The sequence below is a fragment of the Podarcis gaigeae genome (assembly GCF_964106915.1).
Source record: "Podarcis gaigeae genome assembly, chromosome: 6".
NCBI lineage: Eukaryota > Metazoa > Chordata > Lepidosauria > Squamata > Lacertidae > Podarcis > Podarcis gaigeae.
The window spans coordinates 59,701,401-59,729,269 of record NC_139682.1 but is presented as its reverse complement, the minus strand read 5'-3'; the positions used below and the strand labels follow the sequence as shown (position 1 = coordinate 59,729,269).

The window sequence follows — 27,869 nt, the reverse complement described above, 5'->3', positions numbered from 1 at the left end:
AAGATGAGTCCATCTTTTTTTTTCTTTTTTTGGGGGGGGGGTAACATCTATCCTATATGAGATGAGATGATCAATCAAGACACACTCCCCAGACCCTCAGAATCTTCTTTTTGTAACACCTGGGATCCACTCTTCTCCTGTATGAGACAAGACGATTGATCGGGGGTTTCACTAGATGACCCTTGGTTCCCTTCCAATTCTAAGATTCTATGATTCTCTAAGATTCTATGAACCAACCCAGACCCATCATAAACGTGTTTTAAATAGTGGTTCCAACGTTAAGGCGCTATTATGCTTTTTCCCAAGAAATGACAGACTAACTGCTATTGTTGTTGCTTATGGAATTTTAAGTAAAGTTTATTTCCTGTGGAAAAATTAATAAAATATATTCTTTTTTTAATAAAAGTGAAAACAAGAAGGAAATGTTCTGATTCAGAAAGCTACCTTCCCTCTCCTGTCTAAGAAGAGTTACTCATTAGGCCATCTCGCTTCTATCTCTTTGTGGGTGTGATGTACAACAATGTACGGATTGCATACTCCTGTTTCTCAGAGGAGCCCTAGCCTAGAGGAGAGGTGTGACTGCTTTCCTGGGATCAGATTTCTGTTCTCCCAACAGAAAACAGTCTGCTCTGACAAAGGAGGCTTGAAAGCTTCTAAGATGCTGCTCCAGTTGCTCTCTGTCCTCTGGGAGGCCTTGTCCCTGCAAATCGTTCTGGTGTTTCTGGCAACATTTCTACTTCTTGCTGATTACAAGAAAAGGATTCGCCCAAGGGATTTCCCCCCAGGGCCCAGGCCTCTTCCCTTGCTGGGTAATATACCACATTTTGGTGCAAAGGACCCACATTTGGCAGCACGGAAGGTAAGAATGAAGGAATGAACCAGATGATGAGAAAACAGGTAACATTGCAGTGGAGAGGAGCGTAGAAACCTAAAATGGAAAGGAATTGCTGAAAAAAATAACAGAAGTGGAATACAAAAAGGGAGATGTGAGGAGGTCGTGGAATATTGAAATTATTTGATGTGTTTTGGGTTGTGTTTGTTTTGTTTTGTTGGTTTAGTGTTTTGGTGTAGTATTGTATTGTTTTTCTTTTTTGTAGTGTTTAAATTGTTGGAAAAAGTAATAAATATTATTTTTTTATAAAAAAGGAGCGTAGAAACCTCACTGGAAAGTGAGGGTTAGATGCCCCAGTCTAGCATCCTGATTCCAAGAGTAGCCAGCCAGAGGTCTCTGAGCAGCCCACAGCTGGGGCATGAAGGCAAATGCATCTCCTGTGGTTTGTTCCATCCAGATGTGTATGGCCTCTGAATCTGGGGGATCTATTTTGCTTAACAGTCATTGGTAACAAGCCTGTGTCCACACCTGCCATAAAAAGTAGGATGGTTGTTTGCATGATTCTATTTTGTTAGCAGGTTATTTCCACCACTTCAACCTTTTACCTCTAGCTCTGGGCAGGGGGGGAAAAAAGGTCCAGAGCTATGAGCCACATATTTGCATGAGTAAGGTAATGAGCTCTGTCCAGTTCCTTGGTCCAGAGGTCAGTTTGCTTTCCTTGTATTTGACCCTTATGCTCAAGTAGATCATACAATGCCAAGCAGCATCGCGAGTTCAGGTGGGCTATAGGTCAGGGTGTCTCTTACCTTGCACACGAACTCAGTCCCAAACCTCAGGTCTAAATTAAGGAACAGCGTGTTTTTAAAGAATACAGCAAGAAGATAAAATGGACAGATACTTCTAAGGAAAGCAAATATTAAGAAGCTTGGTTAATGTTAGCAGTGAATTCACAGAGGTGTGTTTGTCCTGTATTAGAAAGTGGGATTTTAGTGTTGCAACTCCAGCTCTCGAGAATCAGTTACCAACTGAAATCCAACCCGACATGTATTTATATTCCTACAAGATAATTTTGTTTAGATTGTAAGCCAGTAATTATGTGATGAAATTCTTGTTTTATTTTTGAATTTGCTTTAATGTTACGGGAGCTTGTGTTTGTGTGTCCTGTTCTGTTTTTGTCTCGTGCACTGTTTTGATGGATTAGCAAAAACCACGAGTGATGCCATGAAATTGGAATAATTAGCATCCTTAAGCTTTCTTGTCCCATTGCTTTATCTTCAGACCATGTATTTCCAGGGCTGCTAATGCGCTTGCCAGAATTTGTGGATTGCAACTCCCATCATCCCCCACCGCTGTCCATCTTCACTGGGTTTCATGAGAGTTGTGGTCCAAAACACATTGGCTATCCCTTGGAGTTGCTGACAGACGGGTATAGGGTTGCTACCTATCCTGTGTAATGCAAGATCACCCTGTATTTCAATGTAAAATGTGACGTCCTCAATACTGGACACAGTGTGTCCTGTATTTGCTGCACTCCCTCTCCCTGCCATGTTAGGGATCCTCTCCAAATGCTCACCCACACTTCTACGGGAAAGGCATTGCCAGCTGGGCTGGAGAAAAACGTCTTTCGCTTCTTTCCTTTCCTTTTTTCTCCTTGCTCCCTCTCTTCATTCCACCCCTGAGGAGGAGCAAGGCTTTCATGTAGCTGCTTCCAGTTCCCAGCCTAGGATCACTGAGCCCTATCTCTCAGAGATCAACAGGTTCCAGGGCTCTAGGAACAAGTAGTTTTCTGTCAGTGTAGCCCAGAAACACCAGTTCTGAACATAGTTATCTGCATGATATTTGAAAGAGGAGGGTGGGGGAGAGGTAGCTCCCCACAAGTCTTGTCCTTCGCCCCACCACCTAATATTCCCTCTCTTTCAGAAATTTAACATGTGGAACAAAGTCATCACCTCTTCGGAATATGACTCTTTGTTTGTTTATTGCCCAGGCCCGCATCTGTTGCTGTGCAGTACTGCATATATGCAGTGGCGTAGCGTGGTTTGTCAGCACCCGGGGCAAGGCAAGTAATTTGCGCCCCCGAACCCGTGGATTTGCGCCCCCTAACCCTAACCCCCAGATGTTGCGCCCGGTGCATCCAGCCCCCCCTGCACCCCCCACGCTACGCCACTGCATATATGTGAAAAGTCATGTATTTAAGCTCTAGGTAGGAAAGTACAGACAGATTTACAAATTTGTGTGTATGTGTGTGTGCTCATGTGACAAATTCCAGAGGGGCCATAGTGTTTGGCTGCAATAGATTGTAATGAATTGATTTGAAGTCATTTCAGCACTAGGTGAAAAAACAACAACCCTCAATTCCTCCCTCATCCTCTCCTGTATTTTGCCAGAACCAAGGTAGTAACTCTAGAGGGCTACAGGGGGTACCTATGTACAGGACTCCAAGCCAGCAGGGACCCCAAGCTGTCTTTTTGAAATAAATCAGGCATTTCTAAAGGAAGTTATAAACAAAATAGTTGAAGTTTCTTGTTGCTGCTGCTGCTGGATGGATGGATGGATGGATGACACTTGAGTACATAAAGCATTTTTCTTGTGTTTACATTATTTCCTCCACTCCCTTAGTGTGCAGCCTTTATAGAATAAAACATAATTGACTGGCTTGAAAAGGTTTTGCTCAGAATTAACTCCCTTACAAAAAGAAGGGAGGAATATTGTGGTGCCCCACTCAGTTCTCTATGTCCCATGTACTTTAGGATAAGGATTGTAGTTCTGTTCACATGTTGTACATTATTCTACCAACCCCCTTTTATCTTTGCAACGTTAGAGCATGATCCTGAGAAAGCAAAGGTTGCAGATTTGATCCCCATATGGAACAGCTGCATATACCTGCATTGTAGAGGGTTGGAATAGATGATCCTCAGGGTCCCCTCCAACTCTACATTTATTTGGTTCTATGATCTCTGTGTGGTAGCTAGGCTAAATTAATATATGTGCAGAAGCAGCAGCTCTTGTCAGTAGATTGCAGGCGGAGAATGAAGGGGGTCTGTCCATGCACAGTGAACTGGGCCCAGGAAACACTTTTGACATCTCTGCTGCCCCGCTGTACGTATTTGATTGCAACCAAGTCTGCTTGTTCCATGCAGTATTGGCATTCTATAAACATCAAAAAGGTAAATTAATATAGAAAATCAATGTAGACTATATAGAGATATTTTGTTCTCTCTTGCATTCTTCCTCTCCTTTCAGCTGGCTGAAAAATATGGCAATGTCTTCAGCATCCAGGTTGGGAAAATATGGATCGTGATTGTGAATGGATTGCATCTGGTGAAAGAAGCTCTTGTCCATCAGGGTGAAAACTTCATAGATCGTCCAGTTGATCCTCTTTCCAAGGAAATCAGTAGGTCATTGGGTGAGTTACTTTAAATTACAGCCAATTGTTTAAATTTATTTATTTATTTCTAGCTCAGAAATGCGCTTCCGTATGATCATTTGGTATAACAGCATAATCCCATCATTTCCTGGTGAAGGTTCCCATCTAATCAAAAAGCCAAAAATAAATGGAGAAAAAAACAGAATTATCATTAAATAATCAAGGCCATATAAACAGGTACCGTTAATCCAGAAAATGAATGCCAGAGTGGCCTAAAGGGCTTCAATGCAGAAGGGACATTTGTAAATATATATATAGATTGACTGCTTTACGTGTTCCTATATATTTACTTCATTTTGTGTATTTCTAAACATATGCTGCCTTTCTATCAGAGTTCACAAAAACTTTCAAAGGACAGCATAAAGTTAGTACAGGGAGCCAGCAACATTATGCGGGGTGGGGTAGAATAAATAAGTAAATTTGCCATTTCCACTTACCATTTATTCTTTTTTCCTCCACCTACACACCCAGTAGGCTTTCCTTGCTTACCAGGCTTGGGGGAGGTATCAGGGGGCCCAAGGAAGCCCTTGGGGCTCCTTCCTACAGCCCAGTAGGTAGCCCCCCACTTTGTGGGGTGGTGTTGGCTCTTGGGATTCCTAGAATTTGCCTTTGCACACAGACCCCCAGAACCAAACTACCACATAATTGGTGGGCCAACTGTATTCCAAAAAGCAACCCAAACAGTAAAAAACAAAAACAAACCAACCCACAGGCAATAATCAAACAGCAGCAGAACTAACGGCAATCAAATAAAAACAACCAGCCTGCTTCAGTCTTTCCAAAGCAGCACAAACAGGCAAGCAGAATAATCTAAAGCAAATAGCCCATGTTATAATTAAATGTTAAATGTTTTTCCTTGCGATATGCACTTGTTATTTCTTCCCCTCTAGGAGTGGTCTCCTCTAATGGTCTCACCTGGAAACAACAGAGAAAATTTGCCATATCAATGCTCAGAAACTTTGGTTTGGGTAAAAGGACTTTAGAAGAACGAATACAGGAAGAGAGCCAATACCTAAAGGAAGCTATTGAAGCTGAGAAAGGTGCGAAACAGTCAAAAAAGCCTATTTCCTATGAAAGGTTAAAAAATACATTGGTCATGGTATGAAGCTTTCAAGTGCTGCTTTGTGCAAATGCAGCTCTGCTTTAGATGGGCATCAATGTAAAACTCAGCCCAGGGGTATATCCATTGTGGGTCTTATTTCTCCCATAGCCACAAGCCTTGGATTCAAACAGAAATCAAACACTGTGCTCTGAAACTCTCCAGCTTGCTCTTTTACTTCTAGGTCACATCCCTGCAAAGTCTACCCTAGACTCTCTCACTGCAGTCTGATGGAGGGGCCTTTCCCCCAAGTGATCACCTCATGAGACAGCTAGCCTGCCTTATGTTTTAACGCTTGCTGCCTCCAGGGATTCAAGAGGGCTAGCACCCATAACCTCAAAACAACATAGATATAAAATCTCACAGAACAATGTGCTAGAAAGCTTATACCTATAGCTGTGCAGTTTTCCTTAGCATGTTCCCCTAAGTATAAAATTCATCCACTGTGCCGTCTAGACATCCTCTATCTGAAGAACATCTGCTGTGCCCCCCCATACTCTGTCCAGACCCACCCACCCACTTCCATCTGTTTTTGTTACATGGAAGCCATAAACAGTCTTACTCCTTCTCCCTCTCTCTCTCTCTCTCTCTCTCTCTCTCTCTCTCTCTCTCCAGGGCAGCCATTTGACCCTAAACTTCAGATTAATAATGCTGTTTCAAATATCATTTGTTCTGTCACTTTTGGGGACCGCTTTGATTACCATGACAGCAATTTCCAGAAGTTATTGTTCTTCCTTGATGAGATAATGTATCTTCAGGGATGTATGTGGACTCAGGTAGGTCTTCTGGTCCCAGGCACACTCCCACATTTTTGTTGACTGTTCACTGATTTGCTTTTGGCCCTCATGTTTCTTTATGTTCTGATTTCTTTTCCCCATTTGTCTTGTCATTCAGGCATCACATACCATCTCATATCCCCTTGACATCTTGTCTTGTCTTCACATTATCTATTAAAATACCAAAGGTAGGGCATGTTCATAAACTGGATTTAAGATCCAGAGCATGTCTTGCAATGAACACAGTGATGCAATCCCAAATGACATACACGGCTTAATTCCACACTCCCCTCTTACCAGTTAGAATCTGTGCAAGGCCCCCCATGCAGATAGGCATCACCAAATGAGAAAACTACTTTGGCACCATTTTCCTGATATCCGGTAAGGTGCGTGCATTTGTCAAGCAGGTAGCCATCTTCATGGGAAGCCATCACATGGATTGCTACCTCCTTTGATAGTAGCATGATCTGCAACTGTTATGAGAGGGCTTTCCCCGAACAAATCTGATGTTAGTATTTGTTTCCTCAGATGTACAATGCATTTCCCGCTCTCATGAAGCACTTGCCAGGGCCCCATCAGACTGTTCTTAAAAACTGGGGACAACTGAAATCCTTTGTGAGAGAAATCATTGAAAAACATGAAGAAGACTGGAACCCATCTGCACCCAAAGATTTCATAGATGCCTATCTAAATCAAATGGCCACGGTAAGAAACAAAAAGTATAGTTTGTGTAGTAGCAGTAATAAAAAGCAGAGACAAAATCTAAAGGACCAGAACTTACCCTGCTTTTCCATTGGCTCTGTAAGAAAGCAGCCAAAGAGGTGTGGGTGCATGTGTGTACAAGTGCATATACATGAATATGAAATAATGTGTATCCAGGGGTGACCCACCACCACTTGTCCTGAAATCCACCAGATTCACAGGGCTGTTGAGTTGGCTGTGCTAGATCCAGGACACTTGTTAGGAATAGAACTCATGGATCTCATTGTCATCACTTGATATACAGTGGTGCCTCGCAAGACAAAAAGAATCCGTTTCGCGATTCTCTTCATCTAGCGGTTTTTTCGTCTTGCAAAGCAAGCCCATTGACAGCTTAGCGGATTAGCGCTATTAGCAGTCTAGCGGCTTTTAGTGATCAGCTGAGAAGCGGCTTATCAGCGGATCAGCTGTTAAGTGGCTTAGCGGCTTAGGAAAAGGGGGGGAGCGAAAAAACCCCGCGGGAACTCGCAAGACATTTTCATCTTGCAAAGCAACCCCATAGGGAAATTCGTTTTGCGAAGTGCCTCCAAAACGAAAAACCCTTTTGGCTAGTGGGTTTTCCATCTTGCGAGGCGTTCGTCTTGCGGGGCACCACTGTATAGGACTGAAACTGGGATGGTGTTTTTAATGACAGATGAACCCTTCGGTGCATTTTCTTTGTTTTAAGGAGGATGCTGCTTCCAGTTTTCATAAAGACAACCTCCTACAATCAACACTGGATCTCTTTCTTACTGGAACAGAAACATCTTCCACAACCCTGCGCTGGGCCTTGCTGTACATGGCCATTTTTCCGGAAATTCAAGGTAGAATCATCATTTGCTTACTTATCTTTGATTACTGTGGGTTTGGAATAAATCTACTGCAATTAAGGGATGTAACCTATAGGCTATTAAGTTCAATTTGTTTTCCATGAGTATGATTAACATTGAATAGCATCAGTACTTTGTTTCTAGAAAAAAAAGGTGCCAGTACACACCATGGAGTTGTTACAATAAGTGCCACACTTTTAACATGTCCGTTAAAAAGTTGCTGGTGGTTCGTACCTTTGAGTACCCCCAGGAAACAAAAGCTGAATTCCACCGTTCCCTTTTTTGGATGAGCTCCCAATGCCATGTTGGTATGTTACTATGCCAGATACACAGATATAGGATGGGAGATATCTGGCTTGACAGCAGAACTTGTGAAAAGGATCTGGGAGTCTTAACATGAATCAACAGTGTGATGCAGTAGCAGCAAAGGAAAAAGAAAAAGAAACCCTAATGCAATTCTAGGTTGCATCAACAGCAGTATAAGATCAAGTGAAGTAATAGAACCACTGTGTTCTGCCTTGGTCAGACTCCAACTGGACTACTGATTTCAGTTCTGGGCACCACAGTTTGAGAAGGCTATTGATATGCTGGAATGTGTGTAGAGGAGGGTGACACAGATGATCAAGGGTCTGGAACCAAGTCATCTGAGGAATGGTTGAGGGAGTTGGGTATGATAGGACATATGATAGCTATCTTCTAATCTCTGAAGGGCTCTTATGCGGAAGATGGAGCAAGTTTGTTTTCTGTTACTGCAGAGGGTAAGACCTGAACTAATGGATTCAAATATTAGGAGGAGCTTTCAGACATTGGAATGGGCTACCTCAGAAGGTGGTGGACTCTCTTGGATGACCATCTACCAAGGATTCTTTAGCTGTGATTCCTGTATTGCAGGGGTTGGAATACATGACCCTTGGAGTCCTTTCCAATTCTACAATTCTATGATTCCATGAATCCTTGCCTCTAGTGTAAGCTATAGGTTCAATAGTAACTACAATAAGGTAATTTCATAGCAAAATGTGGAAATGTTTTTGTTCTCTTAGGGATTCAAAATTAGAATGGGAGCTAGGTTGTATGAATGATGTTCTGTGGTCTGCCTCCAGATATTTTCTGAAGTGATTCAAAAATGCAGTAGGTCTACTCGTATTAATATGTTATTATGTAAACTGATTAATTTATTTTGTTGAATCAACTCAAGCAAATACAGAAAGGAGATACATAGGATGGAATTCAACTTCAAATTATGATTCCATTTCCTCATCGCTAGTGTTGAATAGTGGGTAGACATAGCAGATGACGCAGCGATTTCTCCAAAGCAGCTCTTTATTTGTAAGCTGGAACAGAACTGAACAGCAAACAGCTCAGCCGGCCTGCTTTTATAGGCAGCCGGCTGTCAACATTGTAGCAACAACAACCCAGGGTTTCCCGCCTAAAGTAACTGACGTGGACCTGAGTGAAAACTATATACAGTGGTACCTCGGGTTACATACACTTCAGGTTACATACGCTTCAGGTTACAGACTCTGCTAACCAAGAAATAGTACCTCAGGTTAAGAACTTTGCTTCAGGATGAGAACAGAAATTGTGCTCCAGTGGCACGGCAGCAGAGGGAGGCCCCATTAGCTAAAGTGGTGCTTCAGGTTAAGAACAGTTTCAGGTTAAGTATGGACCTCAAATGCAAGAAATTCAAATGCGAACCATAGCATCTCTTACAAAAATGTCCTCAAGCTTTGCTTTCTGAACCATAATGTGATTTATGCCACACTGAAGACAGTTAATATCATAGGTGTCTTTCACAACACTTCGTTTAGCAAGTAGTTGACCATAAAATGTACCTCTTTCAACATGACTTCTAAATGGAGATTGTTAACTCAGTTGCTAGCTGTTTTGCATTTGATCTGAATTGATTATATGTATGAGCTGATGTTCTTTTAAGTGTTATATCATATGCATATATAATTATTAATATGTAACTGTTTTTGTATATGGAACTGCTTTATATACTTTAACTGTTTTTAATGTGTGATGTTTTGCTGTGGTTTTATAATTTGCTGGAGGCTGCCCAAAGTGGCTAGGGCAACCCAGTCAGATGGGCAGGATTTAAATAAATCTTCTATTATTTTTATTTTATTTTATTTTATTTTATTTTTGTTATTATTTGGACAGGATTCACTGAGGGAGTCCTGTCAGCAGAAGCTGTGAGCACGGACTTCCACTTGTGCAAAAAGGCTTCCCTCCACTCCTCTCCCTGTACTTCTCTCTCACACACCCTGAAATTGCTTCAAGGAGGTTGTGAGAGGCCACAGAACAGTGCGGAAGGGGAAGGGGGGGGCTTTCCATCTGGCAAGCTGCAATAAACAGTGCAGTCAAAACAATTCTATTTAGGCAGTTGATGGACCATTCCAACCAGAGATCTTCAGCTCTCAGTTTCTGTCTGTTCTTCTTGTATTGAAGCTAATCTTCTTCATTTGCAGCCAGAGTCCAAGAGGAAATAGATTCTGTGATTGGCCAGTCTCGCCAGCCAGCGATAGGTGACAAGGACAGAATGCCCTATACCAATGCGGTTGTTCATGAAGTTCAAAGGATGAGCAGCATTGTGCCACTGAATGTGCCCCGGATAACAACTAAGGACACAACACTGGCTGGGTTTCATGTGCCCAAAGTAAATGTTAAGAACATAAAGCTCTTCTTGTTTGTTTTTGCTCTTCCAGTAAAGAGCACAAGCTTTTAATGTTTGATGTTTTATTGTGTTTTTAATATTCTGTTGGGAGCTGCCCAAATTGGCTAGGGAGGCCCAGCCAGATACGCAGGTTATAAGTAATATTTTATTTTATTAGGCCATCATGGTGCCATCCAGATGTTGTTGGACTCCAACTGCCATCAGTTCCTGCCAGCATGACCAACAGGCAGGGATGATGAGGCTGTATCCCCAAACATCTGGAGGCCACCATGTGGAAACCTGTGGTCTAAATACAGAGTTGTACCAGTCTCAGTTTGAATGGGTAGCTAGTCTGTCAGAAATTAGCCAGTATCTGGTGTTGCTAACCCTGAATTTTTGTAGTCCAGCAGACTTTGAATGTCTTTTAAAATCTATATTGGAATTGTGCTTTTGTGGGAAATCTTTGAATGAATTACTTAATAATGAAAAGTAAATATTGCATTCAGAACATTTCCTTTCTCTGTCAGGAGATATAGGTTTAGTACTGCTGTAATTTCAAAGAGAATACTTGAAAGCGCCTTGTCATTTTTATCTACTTTCTTCTCTGCTTCTCCTTTGCCAGGGAACCATATTGCTCACCAATTTGACCTCTGTGCTGTTTGACAAGGATGAGTGGGAAACACCCATTGAGTTTAATCCTGGCCATTTCCTAGAGAATGGTCAGTTCCGGAAAAGGGAAGCATTCCTGCCTTTCTCTGCAGGTAACAAAAGTTGAGGAGCTGCTCACTAGAATTGCAACAGGGCCTATATGATGGCGACTTACTGAGTGCTGGGTATATTACTAACTATATTGTGCATTTCATGGGTCACCAACCTTTTTGGACAGTGAGTACATTTGGCATTTAAGAAAGTGCTATGGGCACCAATCACAAAATGGCTGCACTTGGGGCTGTGGTGCAACACAAAAATAGTTTTGACATGACTCCTCACTCCCACCCCAGCAAAGTGTGGATTTTTAAGGGGGTGTTTACTGAGATCTTTAATGAGTGCCATAGGTGGCTCAGACAGTCCTTGAGGGCTAGGGTGTATTGTTTACAGCAGTGGTCAGCAAGGTTTATCTTGCTTGGGCCAGAACGGTCCTGCAGAGATACCTCCGTGGGCCGGGGCATGGAGCACCTGCGATTTTCGGTGTCTGCATCTGTGCAGGTGCAATTTTCAGCATCTGTTCATGGTGCCGCAGAAGCGAGTCCCTGTGCAGTTCTGCGCTGGTTTAGCGCAGTGCGCAAGCGCAGTGGCGTAGCGTGGGGTGCAGGGGGGCCGGCCGCACCGGGCACAACATCTGGAGGTTAGGGTTAGGGGGCGCAAATCCACGGGTTAGGGGGCGCAAATCCACGGGTTAGGGGGTGCAAATTACTTGCCTTGCCCCGGGTGCCGACAACCCACGCTACGCCACTGCGCAAGCGGGTCGCTCAGTTCTGGGGCAGCTCATGTGCCGGTCAAACAACCTCTGTGAGCCACTTCCGACCCATGGGCCTTAGGTTGCTGACCCCTGGTTTACAGGGTTTCCCCTCAGGGAATATGAGAAACATTGTGTATGCAAGCTTCCCTCTCCATGTTCACAGTTGTTTCCTTCTCTGCACCATGAGAAAAGTACCGTATTTTTCATTCCATAAGATGCACCTGACCATAAGACTCACCTAGTTTTTAGAGGAGGAAAACAAGGAAAAAAATATATTCTGAATGAAACAATGGATGTATGATTTTTGTGGTTCATGCTGTGGCCACAGACATGTGATCTGATGGTGAATTTGGGGTTACCCAATGCATGTGGATCCGTGCTTTGTAGCAACATTTTTGTACAATTGCAGCCCCAGGAAACAGTGGGTGCATGATTTTTTGGGTGCAGGCTGTAGCCATGGACATGCTATGTGATCTGATGGTGAATTTGGGCTGACCAATGTAAAATTCTTGAGGATACATGGGCTTTTACCTCCCCCCTCCCAGGCAGCCTCCACTAGCATCCCTTATCTTTCTTCCAGTCCCACCAATCAGCTGTTTCCTTTCAACATTCCCTTTCCTCTTGTTTGCCCTACTGTCTTTTCCTTAGGTGGAGCAGTTTTTTGCTCTTCCTTTTCTTCTAATTTCTCTCCTTATTGCTTTAGTCTTCCTGTTTCCCCCCTTTGGACGTTTGCTGTCTTTACCTCTCCCCTCCCAGGCAGCCTCCTTTATCTCTAGCATCCCTTATCTCTCTCCCCGATCGGCAAATGATCAGCAGCTTTGTTTCAACACCCACTTCCCTCTTTCAAAAAACAAAGCACAACCTGCTTTTCGCCCCTGGGCAATTCGGCTCCAGAGACCACACATTCACTCCATAAGATGCACAAACATTTCCCCTTACTTTTTAGTAGGAAAAAAGTGCGCCTTACAGAGCGAAAAATACGGTGCCTACTTCTCACTATGCAGCTCAGAAAATAAGCCACTTGTGGGGGAAAGGGATCTGTTTCCCTGTGGTTGGATTGCTTTTGCCCTACCCTCCTCATCCTTTCAGCTTGCTGTCCTTCCCTCCTTCCAACTCTTAGCGTTGCTCTTTTTCTCCCACACGCCTTAACCTTACTCTCTGTCTCCTCTCCCAGACCTCATCTTACCCTCACTGTGGTGTGTGTGTGTGTGTGTGTGTGTGTGTGTGTGTGTGCGTGTGTGACATTATGTCTACATTGTGGTCTGGTCCTTCCCACTGCTCGGTCCCTCCAACAGTTTGTTTGATTGATTGATTGATTGACTGACTAACTGACTTATTTTTTATTGCCTGTTCTATGCCAAATGTTTTCAGTTAGTCTAATGTGGCCCTTTCTCCAAAAAACAAAAACACAAATTTCCATCCTGAGTTCCTAAAGATTGATGCAATTTCCTGAAACATTTGTAAGATCTTTTTGGGCGGGTCAAAGTGAATGCAGAGTTTTGAGTTAAGCCAGTTAACTGGATATTAACTGAATGATAGTTGTTTTTATGATGATTTCTATAATCAAGAAGTATATAAATTTTATGAAATAAAAATATAATAAATAAATCTCCACATCTTTGAAATGTGAGAGGGAAACTGTAAGGTTAGGGATGGACAGATCTGCCAACTTTGGTTTCCTTCATTTTTTCTAATCTTAAATTCAATTCTCCACATTTTAACAGCAATCTGTAATAGAAAAGAAAACCCATTTAAGTGCATGTTTTTTCTTGTTGACACATTTTTAAAGCTCGCTGTGACTAATTTACACTATTTTGTAAACAGTTCCTCTAATATGATGAATCTTTGTATGTTCTTTTCTCTAATATATGAATTTTTTTGACACTTTCCCTTTATAAGTCTTTTTGTACACATGGGTTGGTTGGAGACTTTACTGTAAATATCAAAGAATGGCTGGTTTTGTGTGCGTGTATATGCATGTCTGTATTCATATTTAGGGAGATTGCTATGAAGATGTGAACTCTACTAACATAGTCTCTCTCTCTCTCTCTCTCTCTCTCTCTCTCTCCCCTCCCCCCCATCTCTCCCTCTCCCTCTCTTCTAGGAAAGCGAGGTTGTCTTGGAGAGCAGTTGGCCAGGACTGAGCTTTTTCTTTTCTTCACTGCCCTACTTCAGAAGTTCACTTTCCAGGCTCCAAAAGGCGTGACATTAAGCCTTGACCATCGGTCAGGTCTTACGTTATCCCCCCAGCCCTACCGGATATGCGCAATCTCTCGCTGAGGGGACTCATTTTATGGCACTGCTCATTAAAAGAAGATGGTGAAGAATTTGGCCAGCACTGCCTCCTTAGTTTCTATCCTTAGGGGGACAGCTCAATAGTCATAGCTCAATAGTAATGCATGTCCATTGTATTTAGAAGGCCTCAAGTTCAATCTGCATGACTGGTGTGTGGTTCTTCTCATAAATGATCTCAAGTATGTGACTTTAAAAATTGTCCCTGTGGCACAGCTAGGGCAATGTCTTATAAACCAGCAAAGCCTTGTACCTGAACCACTTCAACATTCAAATGCCAGATCAATAATTTACTATTGAGAAGGGTTGCAGATGTCTGGTAAATTGTAGACTTTGATACTCAAGCTGTAGTTGGTCTACAGGTCATGGCAAATTTTAATTTGGTTCAAACAGTTAATGAAAAAGGCTTACTAAAAAAGTTTTTGTAAGTTGGCAGTGCAGAAGCACTGTGTACTTGGCCAATACAGCAAGGGCCAATCTGTGTACTTGGTAATCTAGCAAGTTAATATTTATTACAGACATCAGTGCTTATGACATAGGTGCATAGAGTGATTTTAAAAGGATTGCTAGCCCCGGATCCTTGGGGTGTGTTTATTTATAACCCATCTTTTAAACAGTAGTCTGCCTTTGTAGGATAATTTCTTCATTCCAATTTCTATTCCCTTCTCTCAGGACTTCTCTTCACTAGTGATAAAAAGTTCTAAATTGTGTAATATTTGATTTGGTAATAAAGCCTTGAACTTTCATTTTTGGGCTCGTTGATTACCCTGGTTGTTCTCCTTGCATTCCCCTTTGGCAAAGAAAAGATCCTATGTGGTGTGTCTCAGGCCTGATCAACCTTGGCAATTCACTGCAAGATTGTTGTTTAAAGTTTCCATTCCAGTTCTACCCCAAACTGAGTCTGTGACAATAGGCAGTATCTGCTCGATATACATATACAGCAGTATCATACAGTTTTTTACAGTCATAGAATCCTGTTAAGGGCATGGAGAGTTGTGAGGAAACCCTTGTAGGAGTACATCTAAGATATATGGGGTGGGATTCTGCTTGCACAAGAGGGCTCCCCCCTACTCTCCTCCAGGGGAACCACCCTAAAAACCTGGCTCAGGTGAGAGTATGGGGTAAGGGGGTGGGAATCTATTTGTCTGGCAATCTGAAATACTTGCCCTGCTGGAGCTTTTGCACCTTTCTCCCCTCATGTAGAAGTAGCCCTAGTGGGAAGCAGCGAGAAGACACTCTGAAAGGTCAGTGACTAATTTGTAGAACTAGAGACCTTCCTTTCAAGGGTGACTTAAAGCCTTCTTTTCCTAAAAAGAACCTGAGTTGTGTCCATGTTGTGGTCAAGACAGTGGTGGACTTTGGGGTCTCAAATTTCAAGAGCAGCCTGTGCAATGCCAAAAATGGTCTCCCCTCCCCCACTTATCTCACTCCATTCTAAATCACAGTTGCAGCATCCCTGCCACTCTCCCCTAAATCTACATCTGCTCAGGGCCAGCTTGAGAGTCGAGACCTTCTCTCTCTCGTTACCGTCAGCTTGTTCACTTCTGCATCTTCTTTTCCGGAAGGTGGAGTAAGGTGGAAGGATATGAAGTGGACTAGGACCTGGGCAACAAGGATTCAACTCCTCACTCAGCCATGAAGCGCACTGGGTGACCTTGGGCCGGTCACTATCACTTGGCTTAACCGACCTCACAGGCTGCTTGTGATGATAAAATGAGGAAGAGGAGAACCATTAATGCCACCATAGGTGGAATATAATCGTTATAATTTAAAAGTAAATATAAAATAAAGAAATAAAATATCTCCAGCCATCCCACCCCACCCCACATCAGATTTTGGATTGGGGGGGGGTTGTGTTTGTAGGAAACTGGCTTTAGAATTGGGAGTTGCTGAACCTGTTCTGGTCTGAAGATATCAAAGAGCTAGCATTGATTTGCACTTGCAGATAATTCTTCAACAAATGTCAGCTAAAATACTAATCTTTACTCTTCAAAACAAGTGAAATTTAACCTGTTGGGTCTGAGCAGCCAGAGGCAAGATGAGTCCTATCCTATATGAGATAAGATGATCCATTGAGACAATCTCCTCAGACCCTTAGAAAGAACTGGAGAAACTTATTGGTTTAGAGTCTTTAATATGTGTCACAAACCTGTTTTAAGTAGTGGTTCCAACTTAAAGATGCTGTTACTGAGGAGATTTCACCCGTCCCATATCCAAGAATCTCCTGATGTCTCTGCTGATTCTCCAGAGAGGAGGGGGCGTGTTCTGCTCTCTTCTTATTCAGCTCCAGCACCACATCAGTCAGTCAGTCAGTCAGTGTGTCGGGGAGAGAGAGAGAGACTGTTAGAGAGAGATCGTGTGTTTAGATAAGGTTGCTGCTAAGAGCAGCTGCAGACACTCAGTGCAGTTCAGCATTCATTTATGCTTAGACCTCATTTAGCTCTGTATATAGTTGTATTATAGTTGTAGATAGAATAAAGAAGATATTCTACAGAGCTGCTCTCCGAGTCGTTTATACTCTGCTAGACTCTGCTATACTCTGCTATACTCTGCTGTGTGACGACTGTCTTCTTGTTGGAGTGAATCCGGTGCTCACAACTCTAAGCTGTGAGTCCACAGCACTTTGACCTGTTCCTGTGCAGAAGGTGGTCTCTGGAAGTGCTACCCAGCTCGCCTAGCCCAGTCGGGGCTGAAGTGGATGAGTCCAGTTAGTGGCACTGGCTCAAGGGCGATGCTGACAGTTACACCTTTTTCCAAGAAATGACAGACTATTGTTGCTTATGGTATTTTAAGATACATTTAGTACATGTGAAAAGGGTGTGTGTGTGTGTGTGTGTGTGTGTGTGTGTGTGTTGAAGGTGAGAACAAGAAGGAAATATTCTGATTCAGAAAACTACTCTCCCCCTTCCCCCTAAGAAGAGTTACTCAATAAGCCATCTCCTTCAGCCTCCTGGTTGGTGTGATGTAAAACAATATATGGGTTGCAAACTTTGCCCTGGTTTTTTGACAGAAACATTAACCAAGAGGAGAGGTATAACTGCTCTCCTGGGATCAGATTTCTGTTCTCCCAACAGAAAACAGTCTGCTCTGACAAAGGAAGGCTAGAAGGCTTTGAAGATGCTGCTCCAGTTGCTCTCTGTCCTCTGGGAGGCCTTGTCCATGCAAGTTGTTCTGGTGTTTCTGGCAACATTTCTACTTCTTGCTGATTACAAGAAAAGGATTCGCCCAAGGGATTTCCCCCCAGGGCCCAGGCCTCTTCCCTTGCTGGGTAACATGCCACATTTTGGGGCAAAGGACCCACATTTGGCAGCACAGAAGGTAAGAATGAAGGAATGAACCAGATGGTGAGAAAACAGGTGACGTTGCAGTGGAAAGGAGCGTAGAAACCTCACTGGAAAATGAGGGTTAGATGCCCCAGTCTAGCATCCTGATTCCAAGAGTAGCCAGCCAGAGGTCTCTGAGCAGCCCACAGCTGGGGCATGAAGGCAAATGCATCTCCTGTGGTTTGTTCCCAGCATCTGGTATCCAGATGTGTATGGCCTCTGAATCTGGGGGATCTATTTTGCTTAACAGTCATTGGTAACAAGCCTGTGTCCACACCTGCCATAAAAGGTAGGATGGTTGTTTGCATGATTCTATTTTGTTGGCAGGTTATTTCCACCACTTCTTCCTTTTCGCTCTAACTCTGGTCAGAAAAAAGTCACATATTTGCTATGAGCCACGTATTGCTTGGGTATGTTAAAGACCAGCTAGCTCTGTCCAGCTCCCGTCCAGAGGTAAGTTTGCTTTTCTCGTGTTCCCCTCTTAAACAGGATGCCAAACAGCTTCGCAGGTTTGCTTAGACTATATACCTGTGGAAGACAGGAGTGCCTGGCATGCTCTGGTCCATGGAGTCATGAAGAGTTGGAGACGACTAAACAACATATACCTGATAGACGTGACACATCAAACGCAACTTTCTGCTTGCTTGCTTGCTTGCTTGCTTGCTTGGGGTCAGTTAGTGCAATAGGATGTTTCTTTTTAAAAAGACACTTTCTGAATCTAAGGAGGCAGGAAGAGGACAGCAGGAACCTGGGAAGTGCCATTATTTTTTCTTATTTTTTCCTGTCCCCCTCACACTATGGCACTGAGCACACAATATTGGCTATCCCTTACAACTGCTGCAGAGGGGTACATAGGGTACATATGTACAAGGCTCCAAGCCAACAGGGACCCAAAGCGCGCTCTCTCTCTCTCTCTCTCTCTCTCTCTCTCTCTCTCTCTCTCTCTCAAAGTAAATTAGACATTTCTAAAGAAACTTATATTAAAAAAGTAGAAGCTTCTTGTTGCTTCAAGCCTCATGCTGTATGAGTGGAGAACACTTGTGTACGCAAAGCATTTTTTTGTGTCTCTGTTATTTCCTTCTTTCCCCTAGTGTGTTGCTTTTATAGAATAAAATGTTTCAAATTATTTAACTCCCTTGAAAAAAATAACTTCATGCTGAGAAGAACATGATGATATGCAGTGCTCCCTGATCTTCCACGTCCCACAAAGCCACAATTGGCAAGCAAATTAAAATTCCTATAGACGATGCTTTACTATAAGGATCCCCTCACCCTTATCAAGACTGGAAAAATGTGTGTGTGTGCTTTGTTGTACGTTAGCCTACCCTCCTGCTCTTTGCAACATTCCTGTGTGGTAGGCTAGCATAAGTTAATATATGTGCAGAAGCAGCAGCTTTTGCCAATAGATTGCAAGAGGAGAATGGAGGGGGCCTGTCCATGCACAGTGAACTGGGCCCAGGAAACCCTTTTGGCATCTCTGATGTCCCTGATGTATTTGAGAGAAACCAAGATTACATCTTCCATACAGGCATTCTATAAACACCAAGCAGGCAAATTAATATAGAATATATTAATAAAGACCACATAGGGATATTTTATCCTGTCTTGTATTCTTCCTCTCCTTCCAGCTGGCAGAAAAATATGGCAATGTCTTCAGCATTCAGGTTGGGAAAACATGGGTTGTGATTGTGAATGGATTGCGTCTGGTGAAAGAAGCTCTTGTCCATCAGGGTGAAAACTTCATAGATCGTCCAAATCTTCCTTTTACCAAGGAAATCACTAGCGGTTTGGGTGAGTTACTTTTAATTATGGTCAATTGTTTAAATAACATTATCTCATCATTTCCTATTGCCTATCTAATCAAAAAGCCAAAAATATATGAAAGAAAACCAGAAGTATCATTAAATAATCAAGACCATATAAACATTAAACAGGTACCATTTATCCAGAAAAGCAATTCCAGAGTGTCCTAAAGGGCTTCAGTGCAGAAGGGACATTTGTAAAATACATAATGACTGCTTTACGTGCTCCTATACGTTTACTTCATTTTGTGTATTTCAAACATATGCTGCCTTTCCATCACAGTTCCCAATGTTTTTCACAGGACAAAGTTAGTACAGTGGGCTAACAACCTCCACTTATTTTACATATGGGAGTGCAACCTTATGTGGCGGGAGGGTAAATAAATAAATGGTGGGGGACACTTTCCACACTCCCTCTTCATTTCCTCTCACCTGCACACCCAGTGGATTTTTGTTGCTTACTGGGAAGTCCATTCCACTGTCAAACAGTTCTTACTGTCACAAAGTTCTTGGTGGTGTCTAGTCAGAATCTCCTTTTTTGTAACTTGAAGCCATTGGTTTGGGTTCTCCAGAGAGGGAGAGAAAAAACTTCCTCAATCTTCCATGTGACAGTCCTAAGATGGTTATCATATCTCCTCTCAAGTTTCCTCTTTTCCAGGCTAAACTTGCCCAGATACCTCAGGCATTGCTCATAAGACTTCTGTTCTAGACCCTTAATCATCTTGGTTGCCCTGCTCTGCTTGCTATTTCTTCTCATCTAGGAGTGTTGACCTCTAATGGTCTTACCTGGAAACAACAGAGACGATTTGCCATATCAATGCTCAGAAACTTTGGTTTGGGTAAAAGGACTTTAGAAGAACAAATACAGGAGGAGAGCCGATACCTAAAGGAAGCTATTGAAGCTGAGAAAGGTGTGAAACAGTCAAAAAAGCCTATTTCCTATGAAAGGTTAAAAAATACATTGGTCATGGTATGAAGCTTTCAAGTGCTGCTTTGTGCAAATGCAGCTCTGCTTTAGATGAGCATCAATGTAAAACTCAGCCCGGGGGTATATCCATTGTGGGTCTTATTTCTCCCATAGCCACAAGCCTTGGATTCAAACAGAAATCAAACACTGTGCTCTGAAACTCTCCAGCTTGCTCTTTTACTTCTAGGTCACATCCCTGCAAAGTCTACCCTAGACTCTCTCACTGCAGTCTGATGGAGGGGCCTTTCCCCCAAGTGATCACCTCATGAGACAGCTAGCCTGCCTTATGTTTTAACGCTTGCTGCCTCCAGGGATTCAAGAGGGCTAGCACCCATAACCTCAAAACAACAGAGGTCCTTTCCTTTGTTTCCCATAATAGCCCATCCCCCAGGTGATCACCTCATGAGGAAGGTAGCCTGGCTTATGTTTTAACACTTGCTGCATCCAGGGATTGAGGGGGTCTGGCCCCCACAACCTCAAAACAACATCTCACAGAACAATGTGCTTGATAGCTTATACCTATAGCATGTGCCACTAAGGGTATAAAACTCCATCACTGCGTCATCTAAACACCTATCTGAAGAACTTCTGCTGTCCCCCCCATACTCTGTCCAGACCCACCCACTTCCCCCACCTTATGTTTTTGTTATATGGAAGCCATAAGCAGTCTTATTCCTTCTCCATTTTCTTCTTCTCTCCCTCTCCAGGGCAGCCATTTGACCCTCACTTTCAGATTAATAATGCTGTTTCAAATATCATTTGTTCTGTCACTTTTGGGGACCGCTTTGATTACCATGACAGCAATTTCCAGAAGTTTCTGCACTTCTTTGATGAGATAATGTATCTTCAGGGAAGTATTTGGATTCAGGTACATCTTCTGTGAGATCTTATGGGTAACCACAACAGAGTCGCTCTGGTTCCGGGCACACTCCCACATTCTTGTTGACTGTTCATTCATTCGCTTTGGGCCATCATTGTTCTTTATGTTCTGATTTCTTTTTCTCCCTTGAACTTGTAATTCAAGCATCTCACCCCGTACCAAGTCCCTTTGACATCTTGTTTTTATTTAACATTGTCTATCATAATTCTGAGGATGTATGAGTTGGGGTGTCTTCAGTATTATAAAGCAGGCATCACAACTAAAAATCATGTGCTACGATACATTTTAGGCCTTTAAGTGGGGAATCACATGAGTGACTGAATAAAATCAAAGAATTTGGACAAGTAGCACATATCATGAGAAGGCTAGTTAGTTTTATTTTCCATATTGGGAACATTCTCACACAGTGCTGGAATATTTATGTAGCTAAATAACACTGGGTATTGAGTGGTGTTCATAAGCAGGACTTAAAATCCAGAGCATGTCTTGCAATGAACACAGTGATGCAATCCCAAGTGACATACACGGCTTAATTCCATACTCTCCACCTACCAATTAGAATCTGTGAAAGGCCACCCCATGCAGATAAGCATCATCAAATGAGAAAGCTACATTGGCATCATTTTCCTGATATCATCAGGCAAGGTGCATGCATTTTTCAAACAGGTAGCCATCTTCATGGGAAGCCATCACATGGATTGCTACCTCCTTTGATAGTAGCGTTATCTGCAACTGTTATGAGAGGGCTTTCCCTGCACAAATCTGATGCTAGTATTTGTTTCCTCAGCTGTACAATTCATTTCCCACTCTCATGAAGCACTTGCCAGGGCCCCATCAGACCGTTAAAAGAAACTGGGGACAACTGAAATCCTTTGTGAGAGAAATCATTGAAAAGCATGAAGAAGACTGGAACCCATCTGAACCCAGAGACTTAATAGATGCGTACCTGAATCAAATGGCCACGGTAAGAAACAAAAAGTATAGTTTGTGGTAGTATTAATAATAGTAATGGTTAATAATAGAAAGCAGAGACACAATCTAAAGGATCAGAACTTACCATATAGTTTCCATTGGCTCTGTATGAAAGCAGACAAACTGGTGAGGTGTGTGTTTGTGTGTTTGCACACACACACACACACACACACACACACACACACACACACACAAAAGTGAATAGGAAATAATGTATATCACCACTTGTCCAGTGCCTGAATTTCACCAGATTCACAGGGCTGTTGACTTGGCTGTGCAGGACACTTGTCAGGAATAGAGCTCATGAATCTCACTGCTATCACTTGATATATAGGACTGAAACTGGGGTGGTGTTTTTAATGACAGATGAACCCTTTGGTGCATTTTCTTTGTTTTAAGGAGGATGCTGCTTCCAGTTTTCATAAAGACAACCTCCTACATTCAACACTGGATCTCTTTTTTGCTGGAACGGAATCAACTTCCACAACCCTGCGCTGGGCCTTGCTGTACATGGCCATTTTCCCGGAAATTCAAGGTAGAACCATCATTTGCCTACTTATCTTTCATTACTTTGGATTGCACTCAACAAATCCTCTATTGAAATCAAAGTATCTGACTTATTGGCTATATAACCTCAATGTGCCTGCCGTAAATTTGACTAACATTGATTATCAACCACCCTTCTCTTTTTTCGAACGATTCCCAATGCCATATTGCTATGTTACTTTGCAATATATGTGCTGTTGTTCTTTTAAGCTGTTGTGTATTAAAAATGTGAGATGAAAGCATCCAAAACGCTAAGTAAAGGGTTATTGCTCACAAGGGCTGTAGAAGTCGGTGATGTCATATGTCTGAGGTTGCTATTTTCTGTTGGTTCAGTTTTGGCAGTTATTAACAGTCTTAACAGCTAGGGCAGCAGTTATGTTCTGTGGTGTTGCTGTCTGTCTCAAAGCTAGTCAGTGTGTAGCACCGTTAGTCATTCTTTGATACAAATCTATGTAATATGTATTAGTTAACATAAGTAACACCTACCTGAATTGTATGTTTAATCTAACAAGGGCAAGTACACTGAGTAAAAGTTATTCTAACTTTTAAACAGAGTGTATTGTGTATTTTTTATAGGAGGGAAAAGGCAAAGGGTCAACGACTTGGGCTCTCTTCCACATAACTCTGTAAAGTTTAATTCCCACAAAAAATTATATATGCATATGCTATAAATGCTTTTATATATAAAAGCAGAAGCTCTGTGTAAGGACTTCACTTGTGCAACAGAGCATCTCGCCACTGTACGTCTCTCTCACACACCTTCAAATTGGTCCAAGGAGGTTGGGAGAGGCCACAGAACAGTGCAGAAAGAGAAGGGGAAAGGGAACTTTCTATCTGGCAAACTGCAATTCTTCCGTTTAATGAGCAATCAGAAGAGCAAGAATTTCCCCCATATGTTTTTATTATATTGCAAATTACTTTGGGGTGCCCGCCGGCAGTGATCCTTAACTGAACTGGAATGATAAGAAAATAATTAATAAATGGTACAGCCAAAACAATTCTATTTCGGCAGAAGATGAACCATTCCAACTAAAGATCTTGGGTGGGGAAAAAGGAGTCTTGAATCAATGCTGGCACTCTGGTGGCAAAGGGCACCCAGAGGTGGAACGACGAGATGGGCCTCCTCTGCAGATATTAGTTTATGTCTGTTCCTCTTCTATTTACAGCAGATGTTCTCTCTCTCTTTGCAGCAAGGGTCCAAGAGGAAATAGATTCTGTGATTGGCCAGCCTCGCCAGCCAGCGATAGGTGACCGGGACAGCATGCCCTATACCAATGCGGTTGTTCATGAAATTCAAAGAAAAAGCAGCATTGTGCCTTTGAATGCGACCCGGATAACAACTAAGGACACGACACTGGCTGGGTTTCATGTGCCCAAAGTAAATGTTAAGGACATATTGCTCTTCTTGTCTGTCTTTGCTCTTTCATTAAACTGCACACACTTTAATCCAAAGTTTAAACTAGGGGTAGCCAACTTTGTGCTGTTGAAGGGGAACAGTTAGGATTACCCCAAGAAACCTTAAAAAACTGTTTGTAAATTCCCCCCCCCCCCGCCCAGCCAGGCCTCAAAGCCTCGCTTCAAGCATTTTTAAAACTGCATTTCCTCAAAGACAAAAAGCATTAGCTAAGCATATTCCTCTTGCTGTAACTAAAAGACTGCAACAAAAGGTAGGGAACAGAGTCCATTGTTTTCTTAGAGCCTTTGGCCTTGCTAAAACCAGATTGCAACTTACTTTCTGTCCGGGAACCATGCCAAAGCACGAGAATGAAACATAACTGGAACACTCTGAAACCCCCTTGGTTTCTCACCCCCTTTCCTGGGAAGAGTCCAAAAGTGGTCCCAAGACAGGAACTTTCTGTTCATGCTCAGGAGACACATGTGAGAAGAAAGGGGAGGGAACTGGAAGGGGATATATACTCTGTGCAATGGCTGTGAACTTTGTGCTTGTTTTGTGACTTTATCACACTTGCTCCTCTGCCCCCCCCCCCCCCGGGATGGCAGAATAAAAGCTCTTTCTCTGGATTTAACCCCTTGGTGTCGTTTGGCTCCTTTCGTCCCTGCTCGGGTGCAACATTTTCCTATCCATGGTTAAAAGGGCCTAGAAAGGCTACATTTCTTGGTGCGTTGGCCGTGAATCGAACCCAGGCCTCCCACATGGCAGGCGAGAATTCAGGGATGATGAGGCTGTATCCCCAAACATCTGGAGGGCACCATGTGGAAACCTGTGGTCTAAATACAGAGTTGTACCAGTCTCAGTTTGAATGGGTAGCTAGTCTGTCAGAAATTAGCCAGTATCTGGTGTTGCTAACCCTGAATTTTCGTAGTCCAGCAGACTTTGAATGTCTTTTAAAATCTATGTTGGAACTGTGCTTTTGTGGGAAATCTTTGAATGAATTACTTAATAATGAGAAGTAAATACTGCATTCAGAACATATTCTTTTTCTGTCAGGGGATAGAGACTTAGTACTGCTATAAATTCATATATATGTGAAAGCACCTTGCCATTTCTAATCTACTTCTCTGCTTTTTATTTGCCAGGGAACCATATTGATCACCAACCTGACCTCAGTGCTCTTTGATGAGGATGAGTGGGAAACACCCAATATGTTTAATCCTGGCCATTTTCTAGAGAACAGTCAGTTCCGGAGAAGGGAAGCATTCCTGCCGTTCTCTGCAGGTAACAAAAGTTGAAGGGCTATATGATGGCAGCTTAGTTACTGAGACCTTGGAATATTGCTAACTATATTGTGTATTGCAGTGGTCACCAACCTCCTAGAGCCAGTGGGCACATCTGGCATTTAAGAAAGTGCTGTGGGCACCAGTCACAAAATGGCTGCCCTTTGCGGTGTATGGTGTAACACAAAATGGTGCTGACACTAGCGCAGTGTGGATTTTTGAGTGGGTGTTTCCTGATATCTTCATGAGCAGCCCACAGGGAGTTAGGCTGTATTGTTAAAGTGTTTCCCCTCTCCATGCTCATGAAGTTGTTTTCTTCACTGCACCCTGAGAATAGGAGCCTGCTTCTCACTATGCAGCTCAGAAAGTAAGCAACTTCTCGGGGAATTATTAACTGAATCATAATTACGATGTTTTCTACAATCAAACGGTATATAAATTTTATGAAATAAATAAAACCTGTTTGCCTTCTTCACATTTTTGGAATGTGAGAGGGAAGCTGTAAGGCTAGGGATGGATGGATCTGTCAACTTTGGTTTCCTTCATTTTCCCAATCTTACATTCAGTTCCCCACATTTCAGCTGCCATCCGCAATTGCAAAAAAAACCCATTTTGGTGCATGTTTTTCTTATTGACACATTTTTAAATCTCACTGTGACTAATATACACAATTTTGTAAACAAGTCCCCTAATATAATGGATTTTTGTATGTTCTTTTCTCTGATATAGGCATATATATTTTTTTACACTTTCCCTTAATATGCATTTTTGTACACATTGGTTGGTTGGAGAACAACACTGTAAATTTCAAAGAATGGCTGTATTTTGTGTGTGTTCATGTATTGGTTTGAGAAGTATGATTTACAGAGATTGCTATGAAGATGTAAACCAGGGGTAGGCAACCTAAGGCCCGTGGGCCAGATGTGGCCCAATTGCCTTTTCCATCCGGCCTATGGACGGTCCGGGAATCAGTGTGTTTTTACATGAGTAGAATGTGTGCTTTTATTTAAAATGCATCTCTGGTTTATTTGTGGGGCATAGGAATTTGTTCATTCCCCTCCCCCCAAAAAATATAGTCCAGCCCACTACATGGTCTGAGGGACAATGGACCGGCCCACGGCTGAAAAAGGTTGCTGAACCCTGATGTAAACTCTCTACTAACATAGTCTCTCTCTCTCTCTCTCTCTCTCTCTCTCTCTCTCTCTCTCCTCCTCCTCCTCCTCCTCCTCCTCCCCTTTTAGGAAAGCGAGGTTGTCTTGGAGAACAATTGGCCAGGACTGAGCTTTTTCTTTTCTTCACTGCCCTACTTCAGAAGTTCACTTTCCAGGCTCCAAAAGGCGTGACATTAAGCCTTGACCATCGGTCAGGTCTTACGTTATCCCCCCAGCCGTACCGGATATGCGCAATCTCTCGCTGAGGGGACTCATTTTATGGCACTGCTCATTAAAAGAAGATGGTGAAGAATTTGGCCAGCACTGCCTCCTTAGTTTCTGTCCTTAGGGGGACAGCTCAATAGTCATAGCTCAATAGTAATGCATGTCCATTGTATTTAAAAGGCCTCAAGTTCAATCTGCATGACTGGTGTGTGGTTCTTCTCATAAATGATCTCAAGTATGTGATTTTTAAAATTGTCCCTGTGGCACAGCTAGAGCAATGTCTTCTAAGTATCGCAATAAAAGAGCTCAGTTGGAACTCCAAGTTGTAGACTTTGATGCTCAAGCTTGCACAAGACGGTTACCCCCCATTTCTCCAGGGGCACCCCCCCCAAAAAATGGCTTAGGTGCAAGTATACCGGGGTGCAGGGAGACAGCAGGTGGTCTGTTGAATTCCTCCCCTAATGTGGAAGTAGCCCTAGCAGAAGACACTACAAAAGGTCAGTGACTTATTGATAAAACAAGAGACCTTCCAAGAACCTTCCAAGGATGACTGAAAGCCTTCTTGTCCTAAAAGAAGTATCTGCTTATCTCAGAGCTAAGCAGACAAGTTGTGTCCATATTGTGGTCAGGGCAGTGGCAGACCTTGGTGCCCTGCATGATGCCAATGTTCAGCACCCCCTGCCTCTCACGCTCCATTCTAAATCATAGTTTCAATGTCCCCTGCAGTGCCCTTGAGGCTGCATCCCCAGTGCCACCAAACAGTTCATGCTCTCCTAAATCTGTATCTGCATCTCCTGGTTTCTGTTGTCCCTTGACACAGGATATCTGTGGTCCCTTTGTTTCCTCTAGCCACACCACTCCCTCTTGGCCTCATCCCTTTGAACTAATTATTTATATCAATTATGGCAATCTCCTCTTATTCGAAAAGCCTCACAAACCTCTGTATTTCAGTAGTTACATTTATATTTTGTCAAGAGGCAACTTAATCTGCTATCTGTCCTCTACACACATGGAGCCATAGAACCGTAGAGTTGCAAAAGCCCCCCAGGGGCATATAGTTCAACCCCCTGAAATGCAGGAATCTCAACTAAAGCATCAATGACTGATGGCCAGCCAACCTCTATCTGCGAGGAAGGAGAGCCCACAACCTCCCAAGGAAGTCCACTGCACTGATGAACAGCTCTTACTGTCAGAAAGTTCTTTCTGAAGTTTTGTCAG

At 42.8% G+C, this 27,869-nt stretch overlaps 2 protein-coding genes across 2 annotated transcripts; both read left to right on the top strand.

Annotated features, from left to right (window-relative positions):
- The first annotated feature begins 505 nt into the window (after nt 1-505).
- Nucleotides 506-14,855, top strand: LOC310846383 (cytochrome P450 2J4-like). Its single transcript, XM_083742786.1, has 9 exons — nt 506-859; nt 4,076-4,238; nt 5,150-5,299; nt 5,974-6,134; nt 6,663-6,839; nt 7,561-7,696; nt 10,174-10,361; nt 10,981-11,119; nt 13,922-14,855. The coding sequence occupies exons 1-9, from the start codon at nt 521-523 to the stop codon at nt 14,095-14,097; spliced, it is 1,629 nt and encodes a 542-aa protein (XP_083598912.1). The 5' UTR covers nt 506-520; the 3' UTR covers nt 14,098-14,855.
- Nucleotides 14,856-16,896: 2,041 nt separating this feature from the next.
- Nucleotides 16,897-26,973, top strand: LOC310846387 (cytochrome P450 2J4-like). Its single transcript, XM_083742793.1, has 9 exons — nt 16,897-17,427; nt 19,061-19,223; nt 19,996-20,145; nt 20,909-21,069; nt 21,869-22,045; nt 22,453-22,588; nt 23,790-23,977; nt 25,138-25,276; nt 26,517-26,973. Exons 1-9 carry the CDS (start codon nt 17,227-17,229, stop codon nt 26,690-26,692), a joined length of 1,491 nt encoding a protein of 496 aa, XP_083598919.1. The 5' UTR covers nt 16,897-17,226; the 3' UTR covers nt 26,693-26,973.
- The last annotated feature ends 896 nt before the right edge of the window (nt 26,974-27,869 follow it).

What these genes read in the sequence shown, in the direction of transcription:
- LOC310846383 (XM_083742786.1), top strand. Translation starts at nt 521, where the DNA reads ATGTACGGATTGCATACTCCTGTTTCTCAGAGGAGCCCTAGCCTAGAG. An exon ending in CACATTTGGCAGCACGGAAG is followed by an intron (nt 860 to 4,075) that starts GTAAGAATGAAG and finishes CTCTCCTTTCAG; the next exon opens with CTGGCTGAAAAATATGGCAA. An exon ending in ATTCCTGCCTTTCTCTGCAG is followed by an intron (nt 11,120 to 13,921) that starts GTAACAAAAGTT and finishes CCTCTCTTCTAG; the next exon opens with GAAAGCGAGGTTGTCTTGGA.
- LOC310846387 (XM_083742793.1), top strand. Translation starts at nt 17,227, where the DNA reads ATGCTGCTCCAGTTGCTCTCTGTCCTCTGGGAGGCCTTGTCCATGCAA. An exon ending in AGGGAAGTATTTGGATTCAG is followed by an intron (nt 21,070 to 21,868) that starts GTACATCTTCTG and finishes TTGTTTCCTCAG; the next exon opens with CTGTACAATTCATTTCCCAC. An exon ending in ATTCCTGCCGTTCTCTGCAG is followed by an intron (nt 25,277 to 26,516) that starts GTAACAAAAGTT and finishes CTCCCCTTTTAG; the next exon opens with GAAAGCGAGGTTGTCTTGGA.